General features: G+C 44.5%; 1 protein-coding gene across 1 annotated transcript in view; it reads right to left on the bottom strand.

Annotated features, from left to right (window-relative positions):
* Positions 1-19,342, bottom strand: part of GLT1D1 (glycosyltransferase 1 domain containing 1) — a 142,191-nt gene that overhangs the window by 49,457 nt on the left and 73,392 nt on the right. The window contains exons 8-10 of the mRNA XM_040416238.1: positions 19,260-19,309; positions 2,525-2,568; positions 1,743-1,863 (exon numbers count right to left, since the gene is read on the bottom strand). Of these exons, the coding sequence (XP_040272172.1) occupies positions 1,743-1,863; positions 2,525-2,568; positions 19,260-19,309 (215 nt within the window). The remainder of the gene's footprint in view (positions 1-1,742; positions 1,864-2,524; positions 2,569-19,259; positions 19,310-19,342) is intronic.

Raw genomic sequence — 19,342 nt, 5'->3', positions numbered from 1 at the left:
TCCATAACATTTTTATTTTTCAGTTCATCTTTTAGCAGGACAAGATGAATTTTTTTTATTGCAACAATTTAATTTACCATATCTAGTATTGAGAAATGGGAAAAAAATTCTGTGTGGCAAAATTGAAAAAAAACAAACAAAAACAAAACAGAATTCTGCCAAGGTTTTTGGGGCTTTGACATCACAGCGTTCACCGTGTGCTAAAAATGACCTGACATCCTTATTCTGCGGCTCAATACAAATGTGGCGATACCAAACTTGTATAGTTTTTTTTTTTGTTTTACTACTTAAAAAAAATAAAAACCTTTGAAAAAAAAAAAAAAAATCGACATTTTCTTTGCACTGCAATATTCTGACATCCATAACCTTTTTATACTTCTGTCTATAGAGCTGTATTAGGGCTTGCTTTTTGCATAATGAACTGTATTTTTTATTGTTACTATTTTTGTCGTATGTACATCAACTGGTATTAAATTTTTTTGGGGGGGGACAAGATGAGAAAAAAAAAATGGCGAATTGCGCGTTTTTCAATTTTTTTTTTGTTACGGCGTTCACCGTACCTTAATTTTTAAAATATATTTTAATAGTTCAGACATTTTCAGATGCGGCGATACCTAATATATTTATTTTTTTATAGTTTACATATTTTTATATGGAAAAGTGGGGTGATTTACACTTTTAATATATTGATGGGTTTTTAAATGTTATTATATTTTTATTAAAAATGTTTTTTTTATTTTTCAACTATTAGACCCCTTAGGGGCCTAGAAAATGGGATCTTTGGATCCCCTCTCCTATTCAAGCAATGGCAGGCCTGGATCACTTTGGCTGCCATGGCAACCGATCGGAGCCCCGCGATTTCACTGTGGGGGCTCTGATCGGAAGGCAGAGGGAACCACATCCCTCTGCCTTCACTCACAGGTGCCGCGACCAGCGTTGATTGCGGCACTTGAGGGGTTAAATGACCGCTTCCTGTCAGTGCCGGCTGTATGATACAGCCAGCACCCGCCGTGTATGAAGAGGGCCCGCTCCATACATACCCTCACACATTATGACATACAGTTACGTCATAATGCGTGAAGGGGTAAATGGGGTTGCCCAGGCAGTGATTTTTTTTATGGCATTGAAAAAAAATTTAATCACTGCACAGATTCCCAGCTGCTTCCATTCTGGCAGGTCCCAGGAGCCTGCTGATGTCCACTTCCTGATCCCGCTCAATTGTTCCATCAATCAACGGCCACAACGTTGTCCCTCCTCATCCAATGAGTGGTCAGTTTGTGTGTGTCAACAGGGACCTGGGAGTGGAGACCAGCGGGAGCGCAGGAAGCACTGAAGTAAGAATCTTGTTTTTGCTATGCCATTCTGACCATGTTTTAAAGGGGTTACCCGGGAATACAACACTGATGATCTATTCCCAGGATAAGTTATCAATATATGATCGGTGGGGGTCTGACTCCAAGAACAGCTGTTCGAAGAGGCCACAATGCTCCTGCATGCACTGTGGTTTCCCAACAGCATACCAAGCACAGCGCTGTACAGGGGCCCATCCCAGTGCCAGCAGAGGCATTTATTTTTTTATCTTATTATAGCTTTCATTCCCTAATTCAGTAAAACCCAGCATGCCCTACAAACCATTCAAATTTGATCCTAACAAGGATTTTTATACACTGTTCACTAAATCTTGCTGCTGCCCTGGACCATACCCCAAGGTTAGTGTGACCTGGGAGATAAACGGTGGTTACCTCAAGAATGGCTGCCGACATGCCCTCAGACAGCGAGCTATTCACCACGGCAAAGCTTCTCTTTATCAGAGCCTGTAAGTCTTCCTGTGGTATTTCTTCAATGAGGTGAACGCCATCAATGCTGTAAAAAATAACACGAATACTGGTCCTGTCAGGGACGGGCAGACCACTGGATAATATTTTCACAAGGATCTGAAGAAAATTAGGAAAGCTGCACCCCCGTCCACTATTTCGCTCATCTCATCATAGACACATACAATATCGCTACCTGGGGAGACCACACAAAGCATTGATATGAGAAGTAAAATGCTCACAGAGCCTAGGGGAATGTCAGCCATAACGCTGGGCCCGATCGACTCTGCCGCAGTCAAGTACAAAGATTGCCGCTATACTCTGCAGTACTCCGAGGTAACATCTGCGTTGTGAACTTCGGCACTGATACGGTCACTGTATCCAACATACGGTATATGCCGGGGGGAAAAAATACTACATGCAGCATTTTCTCCGGTGGAAAGTCGGTATATATACCAGAAAGCAGCCGGATCCTATTCTGGTGAAAGGAGATCCGGAGGTGTACGGTGGTATCTGGTTATGCCGGATACAATCTGTTCCTCCACTGGAACAGACTGCCAGAGTTCACAGCACATATGTGAACATGGCCTTCTGCAAGAGTACCTTACTGCAAAGCCTTTACATCAAATTAGCATTTTTAAAAATAGAATCATTTACGGTAAAACATTCATAAAAGACATGGTATAGTAGATCCCACTTAAAATACTCACTTCTGAAGCTTAGCTTTGACCTCACTTGTAAATAATGAATCTACCTGAAACGAGACCACATAGACAAAGCAAAATATAAAATAGAAATGTGCCATAAACCTATACTGCCTGCTAAAGAAAAAAAAGAAAAAAAAATCACTAGGACCAAACCAGCAAGGTAAAATGTAAAATAATATAAGCGTGCCCTTAAAGGATCTTTCTGCTGCCTAAAAGCGTCAAATAGTGCAATGCCTTGGACAAGGTATGAAAACAGATATTTTACGAAAACTTTAAAGCTATGTACAACTTCGAAGGCAAATTTTTTTATGATTGTATTTTACTCAATTTGGGCAAAAAATTTTTTTTCAATTGGTCTTTATTAAAAATATTGAGCCATTCTGTCACAAAAGGTTTAGTGTTGTCTAGCTGTGTGAATCTTCCTTTTTACGTTCACTTTGTGCCGGTCATCTAATAACCCTTATCTCTAATTTACTAAGGGGTCATAAACAATTATTATGGGTTCTTCGGGTTTTTAGGTCATCAATATCAGATTTGCGGGGTCCGACACCCAGCACTCCAGTCTATCAGCTGTATGAGGAGACAGCGAGATGTGTGCATGTGCCGTTTCCGGTCAATCTTCCTGCTGCTGCCATGTCTATGGCATAATACAGCAGATTGTCTATGGGACAATATTACAGCAGAATGTTGGGAAGGAAGCGTAAAAGTAGGAATAGGCTAGTTAGGTTCAGCTAGTTTACAGCCTGTTCTACTTCAGAGTGACACTAAAGTACAACCAAAGCCCAAATATACATTCTCTTTCATGAATGAGTTGAGGGTCAGTCCTTCTTTTACTGCTTTGAGTTTCACTGATCGTGGTTTAGTCAGAATAATATTCAGAGGTTACTGCAATGAGCACATAAAGATATCCGATATCTATAGTCAACAAAAAGAATCAATCACTTAAAAGGAGTTGTGCAAGAATGGGCGGTTGTCGGGTGGGGGGGGATTTGCAACTTGCCCCCACTTGGCTGGACCTTTAAAGGGAAGACTTCTTACCTGCTTCCCAACGCTGGCTCCCTGCTCCTTCTCCCCTCAAGGCTACGATGCTCCTCTGGGCTCCCTCGAAAACATCCAGTTTGATGCCGTCTACAGCGGTGACTGGTTCCTCTTGTGTCATGTCATCACTACCAAGGCAAATGACTGGCTGCAGGCGACATCAAATTGGATGTTTTCAGCGAAGGAGCGCAGCGGAGCATTGCAGTTCATGAGGCGCAAGCGCCGCAAAGCAGGTAAGAAAGCTTTCCTTTCCAGATCTGGCCAACTGGTGGTTCCAAACCCCTCCCCACCCCCCTTATTGCCCTACCTCTTTAATTGCTTATTAAATGGAACTCATTTTTTTTCATATGATGTTGTCATCTATGAGACAAGCAGCTTTTTGCAGAGGGTGCGCTCCAAGCTGCATATCACCTGCACTTGATATGACGACATTATAAAGGCAGATCACTTGAAACACTAGACAGCGACAAAGCAAACATTAGGGAAGTCCTATCTCTTCTTGGCACTGGGGCTTATGGAATATGAGCCTTCACTTCCAGTGCATTATTAGGCAGGTTTATGAGCCCATGGAAGGAAGGAGTTTCAGTCCTTTCATGATCAGGACACAGTCATTGTGGCTTTAGCTGTCATGTGTCAAACGTAGTGAGCTAAATGCTCCACAAACAATATCAATAACAGAAATAATTATTTGGGGAGCAGGCATATTATACTAAAGGAACGTGTTGACAGCGTTCCACCATTTCACATTTATCTTCTAAGACACTTCACTCTGAAATATTTTTGTGTAGAAGAGTATAAAGAAATGCAAAAGAGAAATTGGATATCCTATCTTGTATAATGAAAACATACTGCAAGTTGTGAAAGTAGAATACAAAAAGCAAATGAGTCAGAATGAAGTTATATTTAGATTTGTAAATTTAGAGCAGACAGAGAAAGCGGTTGTCATCCTTTAAGGTTCAAAATAATGTTAATTTCATTGTTCTTTTTGTTTTTCTCCTCCTGTGCCCGCACTCTCTTGTTATGGCTCCCATTATAACCCCCTTATAAAAAGCAATGACTAGACAGTCTTAGCCAGCCTGTGTTGTGACTTTCACTTCCCCGACACTCTCCAATGAGGGAAAACTCGATCATGTGATATCTGCAGGACATCAAGTGATGGCGCTGTAGAATTGGGCCAAACAGAAGGCCGGCACCACTGGATGCTCTGAGCAGTCTGTGCAACAAGGGACAACCCTGAGATCGCATGATATCTTGCAGATATTGATGACCTCTCTAGTGGGGCCACTCTGATGCGGTCTTCTCCTGGCTATTTGTTTTTAAGGCAGTTGCCATGTAACCGGCTTAAAGCTGATCCATGGCCAGGAGTTTCTAAATGGATAGCCTTTCTTTAATCCTTTCCTGACGTGGTGATTTTCTGTTTTTGCGTTTTTGTATTTCACTCCCTGAACTTTTTTATTTTTCCATTCACAGAGTGGTATGAGGACTTGTTTTTTGCGGGACAAGTTGTACTTTATAAACACTACCATTTAATATTACACAGGATGTAGTGGGAAGCAGAAAAAAAAAAATCCAAATAGAATTGTGCCACAGTTTTTTTTTTTTACGGCGTTCACTATGCTGTAAAACTGACTTGTGCTCTTGATTTTCCAGGTCAGTACAAATTTGGCAATACCACATATGTATAGTTTTTCTTGTGCTTAAATAATAAAATAAAAGATAATAATAATAATAATAATAATAATAATAAGAAGAAGAAGAATTTTTATCGCAGAATTCTGACCACCGCAACTTTTATATAGTTAGGTCTATTTTTGCAGAACGATCTGTATATATGACTTTTTGTTCACTTTTTATTCCATTTTTGGGGGGGAAATAAAGTGATAAAAAAAAACTGCAAATCGGCCATTTAATTTTTTTCTCGACTAGTGGTGGAATGATTTTATTGCGATTATTACAGTAACTGCATCACTATGTATATTCACATGGCTGTTTCTAAGTGATTTGTAAAATGGCTACCCATCTCTAGGTGATCTTGTCATGTTGTTACTAAAGTTTAGTGTAAAAATAAATAAATAAACAAGGTGATGAAGGTGCAAGAGTGCACCGAAACGCGTTTGGTATAAAGAAGGAATAGTACATGGACTTTGATACAATAAAGATCGCTCACACAAAGAAGAACTACAGGCGATTATTTATCATACAGCTCGCTGACAGACTTAGTCAGCTGATCGGAGGAACAGACCGTCACTTCCGGTCTTAGAATTGTCACTTCCTGTATTGCAGATAACATCGCGGAGACTCAGGAAGCGGTAACAGAAGAAGACGCTGAGGACCACGTGCGCACCAACGCTACACAGGATCGGAGTACTTTCAACAAAGACATTCCCCTGCAGCAGCCCCCTGGAACCCGGCCTTACGGGGTAAGACTACTTGTTTCCCTTCCCTTCTTTAAGGTGACCGCTCCTTAGGACACAAGCGGACCTACATCAGTAAAAACTTTTAATCTATTTTACACTTTTAATCAATTTTATTTGCACACTTACATAGGACCTATATGCAGACTGATCACCTGCATTAGTAGGTCTCTTTTTATGCATGTTCGAATTTTCCTCCAGCCATAGGAGGATACATATATTGATATTCATAATTGTGACCAATATATTAGCACGATTGTCATATTGAGTGATATGCTGAATGGTGAGATTTTACATAATAAATAACGGATATATACTACATATGTAATTGACTCCCTTATATATACCCATTCATCTGAGTGCCCTCCATCTCCTGAATTCATACACTCTATCCAATATTTTGGCAATTGGTACTGCCATATTGGAGAGAGCACCAATCCGTACTTTGATGTCAGTAGAGCCTCTGTAATCTTCCTTCATTTTAAATAAATAAACAAACCCAACACAAACAGACATTTACTTCTACACAAAGACTGACAGACGAGATGAAGAAGTGTTGCTGCAGGTAGTAATACTGTATATGTTGTGTTCCTCAATACACTACTATTCACCTGTTGGATACCTGGGCACTTAGCGGAAAGCCAGATCACATGAGACATGTGAGGGTCATATCACTGACACCAAGTTTAGTCCTATTACAGGACTTCTTCCTTTAGAGAGGTTACTGCACAGATACAATTAGGCTGGGTTCACACCTGAGCGTTTTACAGCGCGTTCCTACGCGCTGTAAAACGCTCAACAGGCAAAAACCAATGTTTCCCTATGGGCATGGTTCTCACCTGAGCGTTTTACAGCGCGTACGAACGCACTGTAAATGCCCTACGCCCCAAGAAGTACAGGAGCTTCTTTGGGGCGTATTGTGGCAGTTTTTCATTGGATTAATCACACAAACGCACGTACTACGCGAGTTTCCAAAATACAAAAACGGCACAAAATACGCCTCAAAAACGCCCGATAAAATCGCCTGTAAAAAGCGCTTATCGAATACGCTCAGGTGTGAACCCAGCCTAAAGGTCTGCAAGCAAAAATTCAAACAGATGTATATTAGAAAATTGTTCATCGTCCTATTCACAAAAAAATTAAAGTAATCATTAAAACCTCTTTAAATATTTCTGGTCTCCACTGTGAACTTGTCAGTGATAGTGCAGGCTTTGTGCGTTTGTAGCAAGCAAATCCCTGTATATTCCAGCATTTTGCACTTTGTCTAGTTTGGTTTTCGTCAAGTACCGTATACTGTAGTTCTGTTCTTATGGCTCCTAGTCTAGTCCTTATCCTTATAGTTTTTTATTTCCTTGTTGAATATAGGTCAGTGGTCAGGGATGGTTATAGCTAAAGATGTAAGGAGACCTAGCGTCAGCAGATGCCTGTCTGTGCTGTTTGTTCATCTTAATTTTCATTAAATGACCGTGATGTCATCAGTTTGTTCCATTATCTGATTACCATAACCATCCTGTTCCAGTCATGCATTGGTGAGTTCCTCTGTCTGTGTTTTCTTGCTCCCTGCTAATGTTGTGATATATGCTTAAAATTATCATCAATTCAACTTTTTCACACAAGTTTCAATACTGGAACTCCTGGGGTATTTAAGCAGGGTAACACAGTAAGTACCCAGGAAAAGCGACTGCTCCACATCAAGCATAGGCTGCATATAATGCACAATTATTTCAATGGCTTCTAAGGAGGATCCAAACTAACAATGTGTCACAGTAAAATTGCATTACTGTGACTTGAAAAAACACGATTGTTTCCCTGTGCAATTTTCTGTGCAGGTCCACTACACAGTTCCTATTGAATGGCTGTCTGTATCATACAGACATGCCAGATCCTCCACAGAAAGTGACACCTCCAATTGTAGCCACTATAATAACTAAAAGGTGAGCGTGCTTAACGGCACACTCCCTCTATTATAATGGAATTATGTAATTTGGTACTTGAAAATAGGTTTCTAAACCAGCCCCTTTAAGATCCTAAAATCTAAAATAAAATGAGCAAAGTTTATTAAATACCGTATTTTTCGCCCCATAAGACGCACCCCCCCCCCCCCAAAAAAAATGGGAGGAAAATGCCCCTGCGTCTTATGGGGTGAATGCTGACATTTTTACATCGCAGACTGCGATGTATGAGCGAGCGGGGAGGGACTGGGAGGAGGAGCTGGGGGCCAGCAATTGCGGCTGGGCCGGTGCAGTCACTGTACTCCGGCCCCGCTGTTCCAGTGCTGCACCATACAAATATAAAATGTCTCATTCAATTAAAAGTGATTAAACATGCCCCCCCACTTTTTGTAGAATGCAGGCAGGCAAGGCGGGCGGCAGCGTAACTCCCTGATGTCACGTGCCTGCGCCGCCTAATTTATGAATGAAGCAGGCGGCGCAGGCACATGACGTCCGTGAGTGACGCGCCGGCCGCCCGGCCTGCCTGCGTTGTACAGAAGCTGTTAGGGTGTACGGTAATATTAGGAGTGAGGGGGCATGTTTAATCACTTAATTGAATGAGACATTTTATATTTGTATACTGCAGCACCGGAGCGGTGGGGGGGGGAATCTGTGGATGGCACTGTTATGGGCTGGGGGGTCTGCGGATAGCACTGTTATGGGCTGGGGAGTCTGTGGATGGCACATAAATAACAGTGCGTCATCCACAGATCCCCCCATAACAGTGCGTCATCCACAGATCCCCCCATAACAGTGCGTCATCCACAGATCCCCCCATAACAGTGCGTCATCCACAGATCCCCCCATAACAGTGCGTCATCCACAGATCCCCCCATAACAGTGCGTCATCCACAGATCCCCCCATAACAGTGCGTCATCCACAGATCCCCCCATAACAGTGCGTCATCCACAGATCCCCCCATAACATTGCGTCATCCACAGATCCCCCCCATAACATTGCGTCATCCACAGATCCCCCCCATAACATTGCGTCATCCACAGATCCCCCCCATAACATTGCGTCATCCACAGATCCCCCCCCATAACAGTGCGTCATCCACAGATCCCCCCCATAACATTGCGTCATCCACAGATCCCCCCCCCATAACAGTGCGTCATCCACAGATCCCCCACATAACAGTGCGTCATCCACAGATCCCCCCCATAACAGTGCGTCATCCACAGATCCCCCCCCATAACAGTGCGTCATCCACAGATCCCCCCATAACAGTGCGTCATCCACAGATCCCCCCATAACAGTGCATCATCCGCAGATCCCCCCATAACAGTGCGTCATCCACAGATCCCCCCATAACATTGCGTCATCCACAGATTCCCCCCCCATAACATTGCGTCATCCACAGATCCCCCCCCATAACAGTGCGTCATCCACAGATCCCCCCCCATAACAGTGCGTCATCCACAGATCCCCCCCCATAACATTGCGTCATCCACAGATCCCCCCCCATAACAGTGCGTCATCCACAGATCCCCCCCATAACAGTGCGTCATCCACAGATCCCCCCCCATAACAGTGCGTCATCCACAGATTCCCCATAACAGTGCGTCATCCACAGATCCCCCCATAACAGTGCGTCATCCACAGACCCCCCCATAACAGTGCGTCATCCACAGATCCCCCCATAACAGTGCGTCATCCACAGATCCCCCCATAACAGTGCGTCATCCACAGATCCCCCCATAACAGTGCGTCATCCACAGATCCCCCCATAACAGTGCGTCATCCACAGATCCCCCCATAACAGTGCGTCATCCACAGATCCCCCCATAACAGTGCGTCATCCACAGATCCCCCCATAACAGTGCGTCATCCACAGATCCCCCCATAACAGTGCGTCACCCACAGATCCCCCCATAACAGTGCGTCACCCACAGATCCCCCCATAACAGTGCGTCACCCACAGATCCCCCCATAACAGTGTCCTTCACAGATCCCCCATAATAGTGCCATCCACAGTTCCCCAGTAATAGTGCCATCCACAGACCACCATTAGTTCCAAACCCACCAAAAGCACACCTTTTGGTTAAAAATATTTTTTTTCTTATTTTCCTCCCCAAAAACCTAGGTGCGTCTTATGGGCCAGTGCGTCTTATGGGCCAGTGCGTCTTATAGGGCGAAAAATACGGTAAATATATTAAATATTAGACAAAAGTGTTGTGAAACACACATTTTCAAATTAAATTTAATCGACATTTTACGAGACACAATAAAGTTGCCAAGTCTTAAAGGGGTTATCCAGGAATGATTTAAAATGGCCGCCAGCAACCTGTCCTAGAATGTGAGCAGGACTAGTTATCTCCACTTGTGGAGCGTGGTGGGGGCCCTCACTACACACTACGCTCTGGCACTTGCATATACTACTTATTGGTGAGTTTTCCTGTCAGGCTGCTTAGCCATAACATCATTACCATGTATTGTAGAGCAATGCAGTGAGACCCCGACCCCTCACCCACCTGGGCAGCTCTGCAAGTGGAGACAACCAGTCCTGCTCATATTCTAGGACAAGTTGGCGGTGGCCAGTTTAAACCGTTTCCCCTTTAAAATGTGCATCAAATTATAAATACATTTCCATAAATCTTTAGTACAAAGATAAGAAACTGATCTCAAAGAAAAATGTCCCTTTCTCCACTTATCAGGTTATTTATCACATCTTCCCCTAAAGAGGACCTTTCAGTTTTCATACTTACTGACAGGATACTGCTGCTGCCGCCTCTGCGATCCTCTCCGCTGGGGAGTGCAAGATGGCGCACGCCTCGGGATGTGTAAAAGCTTGCGAGAACTTGAGCTCCTTCTCCCTAGCTAAGAGCACGGCGCTCTGATTGGATGCGCTCTTAGCCAGGGAGAAGAAAACCGCGCCTTGTACAAATTCTAGTCACCGCCTACTCGAACCGAATCGCCTCATTAGCATATGAGGCGCCAGAACTACCGGAGACCACAGTGGACGAAAGGGGGGGGGGGGGGGGTCCTCTGAAAAAATAATAATATCGAAAATACATCACTGGGGGCCGCACTGTTAGGTAATGTAACTGTTTCTATACATGTTTTTTGGTGAAAGGTCCTCTTTAAATGTTCCCTCAGAAAGGAGAACACTTTTTACAGAACCACTACCATGTTTTTTTCAGACTTGCATAGATATTAAAACTCCTTTACTAATAAAGTTACATTTTTGAATGCTTAGTTTATACAAAAATTTACATCTGCATCAAGTGACTTGATAGGACTAACCATCCTGTCCTTATATTTTCCCCAGGAAGACAGTTTCACTCCCCTTCCTGTGCAGATGGGAACTACAAGCAGAGACTAAAGGAAGATCGTCATCTGCTGTATCTCCACCGCTCAGCAGCATCTCATTCCTCGCACTACAGCCCCCACACCAACACAGAATGCTTACAAATACTAAACTGCAAAGTCATGTGACAAGATCAAGTCATATGGGTTACACAGAAAAATGTAACTAGCAAAAGCATAGATCTTTGTTAGGCTATTCTATAAGCCACTTTACATTACAAAATTAAACATAATTTAATCAAATAAGTGTTTTGATGTTTGGAAGTCTGAAAACTGGGGTCACAGACCGAGCGACATCATAAGGTCCTGTCAGGACAATGAGAATACAGACTACCAGAAGGATCAGTGTCGAAACATTATAATGGAAACATCCACCCTCATTTATTCTCTCCCTCTTAGGACAGCAGTATGGCTGTACCACTAGTTCCACGATGAAATCAATGTAACACCGAGATGTTAGTGTACTGAAATGAAAAGTGGAGGGGTCCAGCTACTATATATTATGCAAACCCACACTATAATACTAGTGTGAAGTTCCCTCATGAAGGCCTCCTCATGCCATTGCCCACATGGTCTCAAGGCAGTCTCCGGCTATGACTGCGTCCAAGACAAAATCGTAACTCATCTCTGAATAGGATAGACCTCCACTGCAGCAGCCTCCATTGCCATCTTGCTGTGCACCATGATATTCATTTAGAGCGGTGGTGTGAGGTCAATGGAACACCTTGTTGGACCTCTTGTAGCTTGTCGTGCAAACACTTTCTGATGGTTTGTGTAGACACTGTTTACCGCCCAAGGCTTTGGATTTGACGTCCAATTTAGGCCTCATGCACACCACCGCGCTGTTTTTTTGGGACCACAAACCGCGGTAGCCGCCCGAGTGCCTTCCGCAATTTGCGGAACTGAACCCATTGTATACATGCCTATTCTTGTCCGCAAAACGGACAAGAATAGAACATGCTATATTTTTTTTGCGGGGCCTCCGAACAGAGCAACGGATGCGGACAGCACACGGAGTGCTGTCCGCATCTTTTGCGGCCCCATTCAAGAGAATGGGTCCGCACCCGAGCCGCAAAAACTGCGGCTCTGATGCGGACCGGAAAAACGGTTGTGTGCATGAGGCCTTACAGAGTGCTACAGAAATGAGGGAGCAGAATTTTGTCTCCTGCCTCCTGTTCCCTCCCTTTTCCATCGCCTTATATAAGCAGCATGTAGCTGAAAAGCCATCTCAAATTAGTTCTTAAGTAGAAGAAATATGCTAATCCTGAGGATAGGTCCTTTTTAAGGAGGATGAGGGGAGGAGAAAAAAGGAGCCTGATAAGTGTAGTAATGATTTATGGAATAATGCACTTCAGTCTAAACATAAAGGCTAGAGATTAGATCAGAATTTATTTGCAGCGAATCGCGTTAAAAAACGACTATTTCCTGGCTGCAGAGAGCCTTTATAGTGGTATAAAAGAGGGTTCCCCAACTCCAGCCCTCAGGGCCCACTTGCCTGTCAGGATTTAGGAGTATCCCACAAAAAGAATACCTGTGGTAAATCCTGATGGATGGACACTATTTATATCAGCTGCCCAATACTAAGGAAATCCTGAAAACATGACTGGTAGGTGGGCCCTGAGGACTGGAGTTGAGGACCACTGCTCTAGAACACTGTGCCTTGAAGTAGCACACATAGGGAGTCTGCATGTCAGTATGACATGCAGATGACAGACGTCGCTCTTAGAATCACACACTTCTCTTATTTGGGCAGTCACGGGGCCAAAACTGACCAAATAACTCAAGTATGAACTCAGCCTTACAGGTCGATGTTAGCGCCAAGAAGAAGCGCACTCCTTTTACACCGTCGACGGCTGATTCCACATAGATGTCTACAGAACCTGTTCTAGTAAACGCTTATACAAGTAGAGCCCCCCCAACAGAGTGGAGAGGGTGTCAGCAGTAAGGTTGTGTTGATGCAACTGATTATTTTTCCCTTCCTCTGATCCGTCAGAACAATAACCCCCAAAAAACGGATCCTGTCTGTTGAGCATCCGCCTTCACTCAGTCAGCAATCCATCAGTCTTGCTAATGCCAAAAAAAAAAAAAAACAGGAGTGGATCCAAAACATAGATGGCACGTGAATGGAATATTTGCATGTCTTCTGTGTTTTGTACCCACTCATGCTTTTGGCTACCAAATCATAAGCCAATTCTGATGGGACCATACAGGCCTTACAGCTGCTACAGAAAGTCAAAGGAAGGGCAGTAACATATTAAAAATTGTATTATGTTACTGCCCCTCCTTTGACTTTCTGTATTTACGCTTTAAGCAGTACCTAGGGAGATGTGCGAACGCACTGCTTTCTCTCGGATTGACAAATCCGCTTTATTTCCTTACAGCTGCTACACAGGCTGGATCCGTTGTGCGTCTCATTTTTCCTTCCTTCTGACAGATTAGAAGAAGGGTCAAATAAATGATTATGTCAGCCAGGCCGAAAGGCAAAACAGTGGCCCAGTCATGAAGTGGGGAGGGTGGGAACAGCATGAGAAGTCCACAGAGTGGCCCTATGACATAGTTGTTAGGTGGAAGTAGCATGAGGAGACCACAGAGTGACACAATGACAGTGTGGAGGTGGTGGCAGCATCAGGAGGCCACAGAGTGGCAAGGTGACAGTGTGGAGATCGCAGCAGCACGAGGAGACCACAGAGGGGCAAGGTGACAGTGTGGAGGTGGCATCAGTATGCCACAGAGTTGGCACAATGACGGACAGGTGACAGCATCAGAACAGTAGCTGATGCAGCTAGCCAGAAGAAACCGGTCTCTTTTGTCAAAGTGTTGGTGTGGCACCATGGATGATCTAGTCTGAAGCAACAGGCATTGGTGGGTGGAAATCCTGGCTGATCCACGCCCGATTCATCTTGACAAAGGTCAGTCTCTCAACATTTTGGGTGGACAGGCGAGTTCTTCTTGGAGTAGCTATGGCCCCCGCCGCACTAAACACCTGCTCTGATGCCACACTACTGGCTGGGCAGGACAGTTTTTTCAGGGCAAACTTGGCCAGCTGCGGCCACAAATCCAATTTGGCTGCCCAGTAGTCCAGCGGATCTTCAATGACTGCTGGCAGGGTGAACTCCAAGTATGCCACCACCTGCTGGTTCAGGCTCTGCTCTATGTCTAGCTGATGGTGAGTAGTTTCTTCACTAGGAAGGTGACACCGCCATGCCGTGCCCTGCACATGTGGTATGCTGGAGGGGCACTGTGAATTGTCCCTGCAGTGGAGGCTGAGGACATGGTGGAGGATGAGGAGGCAGAGTCGGACATTGTCGCAGGACCAAAAACGTGAGAACGTGGAGGCAGAAGCGGCGTGACCTGGCCAAGTTGCTGGTGTGGCTGTGCAGGAACCACATCAACCCAGTGGGCCGTAAAGGACATGTTTTGTCCCTGACCATAGTTACAGCTACACACGTCGGTGCTGCCGTGCACTTTGGCAGACACCAACAGGCTCAAGGGCTGGCCCACCTTCTGTTCTACATGTGTGTGCAGGTCTGGTACTGCCTTTTTGGCAAAGAAATGACGGCTTGGGACTCTCCATCTCGGCTCGGCACAAGCCATCAGTTCTCTGAAAGGTGCAGAGTCCACCACTTGGAAGGGGAGGGACTGCAGCACCAGCAACTTGGACAGGAGCACATTCAGCTTCTGCGCCGTTGGATGAGTGCACGCATACGGTTATCTCTTGGCAATCGTTTCTGTGATAGATTGCTGACAGAATGACTGACGAGGAAGAGGAGGGCGAGGAGCAGGAGCATCAGGACCAGCAGATGATGGGAAAGACAGACAGCTCCCTTTGGCTGAGGTGGTGGAGCCTTGACTGCCTGAAACCGGGTGCGTGTCAATGGGTGATGCAGCGGTTACTGGGGCATGCTGGACCACCACATCGGAGCCACGGTTCTCCCAGGCCACTTTATGGTGACACTGCATATGTTGACGCAGGGCCGTGGCGCCAACATTGACACCCTGGCCACGCTTCACCTTCTGCCCACAGATTCTACATATGGCCATGTTCAGCTTCTCTGGTGGCTTAACAAAAAACTGCCACACCGTCGAGTAGGTGATTTTACCCCCAACACTACGCACTGACTGACTGCTGCCGCCGCTGCCGACGTGAACCGCTACTTCCCTGGCAGGTAGGCTACTGCAAAGCGGGTGGTCAACCCCACGCACATTTGGCTCCTGACCTTCCACTGCTGCCACCCTGCTGACTCCCGGCCACGCTAACTTGCTGGCTCCGTTGCTGCCTTACGGGCAAGCTGCCACCCTCTTCTCCCGATGATTAAGTCCCTTCGTCACCCGGCTCCCAAGTGCGATCAGCTACATCATCATCGAGTACTGTCTGCACGTCACTGATGCCCTCCTCAACCGTCTCTGGGTCAGGAGCCTTACCACTCGCAACACCAGCTCCCACGCTACTCTCATCACTACTTGCCCGCCTAGTGGAGGAAGCGGTGGATGTCTCCTCCACATCTTGGCTTACCAGTAGCTGCTCACTATCTTCTAGTAGCTCGTCCTAACTGTATAGTGGAGCTGAGCCCACAGCATACAATACTTCGCTGGCTGAGGGAACAGAAAAGGACAATGGTAGGTTGAGGGCATAGGGCCTGCTCCCGGGCCATGCCAACTAAGGGTTGTGTCTGATTAACCCACTGACTCTTGGCTGGGGGTGTCTGATGTCACTTGCAACGAAGTCCAAGATCGAGTCAACCATTCAAGAACAGCTGGGTTGCTGGTCAAGACACGACCGCTAGCTGACACTAGGAGCTCAGGCCTCTTGAAGTGACCCCTGCTGCCACGGCCCCTTACTCTGCTGCGACTTTTGCCTGCGCCAGAAACATTTAGGCCTCTGCCACTCCCCTGTGCAGGGCCTGGTACTTCTGTCTGACATACTGTTAGATCAAATAAATTAATAGGAAATTAAAGGGATTCGGTCATCAAAAATTAGCCCTATAAGCTAAACATATGGCGATGTCCCTTGTAAAACACTGAATCCTAAAGTGAGTTTATCAAATGCCCCTGTGGCTCTATATTCATAAAAAAGCGGTTTACAGTGGGATGCGAAAGTTTGGGCAACCTTGTTAATCGTCATGATTTTCCTGTATAAATCGTTGGTTGTTATGATAAAAAATATCAGTTAAATATATCATATAGGAGACACACACAGTGATATTTGAGAAGTGAAATGAAGTTTATTGGATTTACAGAAAGTGTGCTTGAGAATGACAAAAAAATTAGTTTTCACAAAGTTTGCTGCTAAACTGCTTTTAGATCTTTGTTTCAGTTGTTTCTGTGATGTAGTGAAATATAATTACACGCACTTCATATGTTTCAAAGGCTTTTATCGACAATTACATGACATTTATGCAAAGAGTCAGTATTTGCAGTGTTGCCCCTTCTTTTTCAGGACCTCTGCAATTCGACTGGGCATGCTCTCAATCAACTTCTGGGCCAATTCCTGACTGATAGCAACCCATTCTTTCATAATCACTTCTTGGAGTTTGTCAGAATTAGTGGGTTTTTGTTTGTCCACCCACCTCTTGAGGATTGACCACAAGTTCTCAATGGGATTAAGATCTGGGGAGTTTCCAGGCAATGGACCCAAAATGTCAACGTTTTGGTCTACGAGCCACTTAGTTATCACTTTTGACTTATGGCACGGTGCTCCGTAGTGCTGGAAAATGCATTGTTCTTCACCAAACTGTTGTTGGATTGTTGGAAGAAGTTGCTGTTGGAGGGTGTTTTGGTACCATTCTTTATTCATTTCTGTGTTTTTGGGCAAAATGTGAGTGAGCCCACTCCCTTGGATGAGAAGCAACCTCATACATGAATGGTCTCAGGATGCTTTACTGTTGGCACAGGACTGATGGTAGCGCTCACCTTTTCTTCTCCGGACAAGCCTTTTTCCAGATGCCCCAAACAATCGGAAAGAGGCTTCATCGGAGAATATGACTTTGCCCCAGTCCTCAACAGTCCATTCACCATACGTTCTGCAGAAGATCAATCTGTCCCTGATGTTTTTTTTTTTTTTTAAGAGAAGTGGCTTCTTTGTTGCCCTTCTTGACACCAGGCCATCTTCCAAAAGTCTTCGCCTCACTGTGCGTGCAGATGCGCTCACACCTGCCTGCTGCCATTCCTGAGCAAGTTCTGCACTGGTAGCACTCCGATCCCGCAGCTGAATCCTCTTTAGGAGATGATCCTGGCGCTTGCTGGACTTTATTGGACGCCCTGAAGCCTTCTTAACAAGAATTGAACCTCTTTCCTTGAAGTTCTTGATGAACCTATAAATTGTTGATTGAGGCGCAATCTTAGTAGCCACAATATCCTTGCCTGTGAAGCCATTTTTATGCAACGCAATGATGGCTGCACGCGTTTCTTTGCAGGTCACCATGGTTAACAATGGAAGAACAATGATTTCAAGCATCACCCTCCTTTTAACATGTCAAGTCTGCCATTTTAACCCAATCAGCCTGACATAATGATCTCCAGCCTTGTGCTCGTCAACATTCTCGCCTGAGTTAACAAGACGATTACTGAAATGATCTCAGCAGGTCCTTTAATGACAGCAATGAAATGCAGTGGAAAGGTTTTTTTGGGATTAAGTTAATTTTCATGGCAAAGAAGGACTATGCAATTCATCTCATCACTCTTCATAACATTCTGGAGTATATGCAAATTGCTGTTATAAAAACTTAAGCAGCAACTTTTCCAATCTCCAATATTTATGTAATTCTCAAAACTTTTGGCCACGACTGTAGAGCCACAGGGGCATTTGATAAACTCACCTTAGGATTCAGTGTTTTACAAGGGACATCGCCATATGTTTAGCTTATAGGGCTCATTTCTGATGACAGAATCCCTTTAAAACAACCCAAAAAAGTCTGAAATTTTCTCACTTTACCACACAACGGCTAATGAGCCCTTTTTTTTCACACTAATATAACATAACTGCACTGCTGAACAGCAAATATATTTTTATTTTGCCACTATTACACAACAAAAAGGGCTTTAGAACATATAACTGCACCGCTGAACGACAAATATATTTTTATTTTGACACTAATACACGACAAAAAGGACTGTAATTTTCGCACTTCACCAAACAACGGCTAATAAGGCCTTTTTTCCCACTAATACAAGACAAAAAATGCTTTAGAACATATAACTGCACCGCACAAGGACAGATAAGATGTAGAAATATTTCCTTGTAATAAACCTGTTAATGGCTGTATCAAACAGCACTTGCACCCTAATAAGAACGGTTTGCTGGAATTACAGAGCTGTATAATGGCGATTTGGATCCCCAGTCAGTGCAGCAAAGTGTAATAGGATTGTTCCTATTATCCAGGCTGTAACCTCCCCTACTGAACCCTGTTCAACATAAATGCTGTGGAATGATTCCTCCCTATCCTTTCCCTACACCTTGAATAATCTTTCCCTGCACTTGTAAATCGTTCTTTAGCACAATTAATTTTTTCCTAGCACTGTCCCTAGCGCCTGTTAACGTCTCTCCCTGCACTAAGTACACTGGAAAATGGCAGAACCCAACATGGCTGAGGGTATTTATAGGGCTGTGACATCACAGGGCTGGCTGCTGATTGGCTGCATGCATGGCATTATGGGTGATTCCGCCTTCCCAGAGTTCCTTGCTCCATGTCCTCACACGTGCAGCAGACATTTAAAGAAAAAAAATGGGATTCGTTACCACGAAGCGTGAGGAAATTCAGCTTTGGTGCAAATCAAATTTTTCCTGAAATTCGGATCGAATTCCACTTCGTCCACTTCGATTCGCTCATCTCTAATAAAGCCATTAAGAATTGCAAATATGTTGCGTGAATTCAATCTCCATCAAATGTTGCTAGATAATGGCTTTCCATCCCAAAATCAAACATACAACATGGCATAAATGTAAAGGATATTGTGCTCACTTATTTATTAACAAAGGCAGTACTTACCATTGGCCCAATAATAGCCAAGCAAACATTTGCTTCCCTTTCATGCCACTCTAGGAAAGAGTATGAATCGTTAAATTGGCCGT

Source organism: Bufo bufo, chromosome 2 (assembly GCF_905171765.1).
Source record: "Bufo bufo chromosome 2, aBufBuf1.1, whole genome shotgun sequence".
Lineage (NCBI taxonomy): Eukaryota > Metazoa > Chordata > Amphibia > Anura > Bufonidae > Bufo > Bufo bufo.
This window is presented reverse-complemented; position numbering and strand designations above follow the sequence as displayed.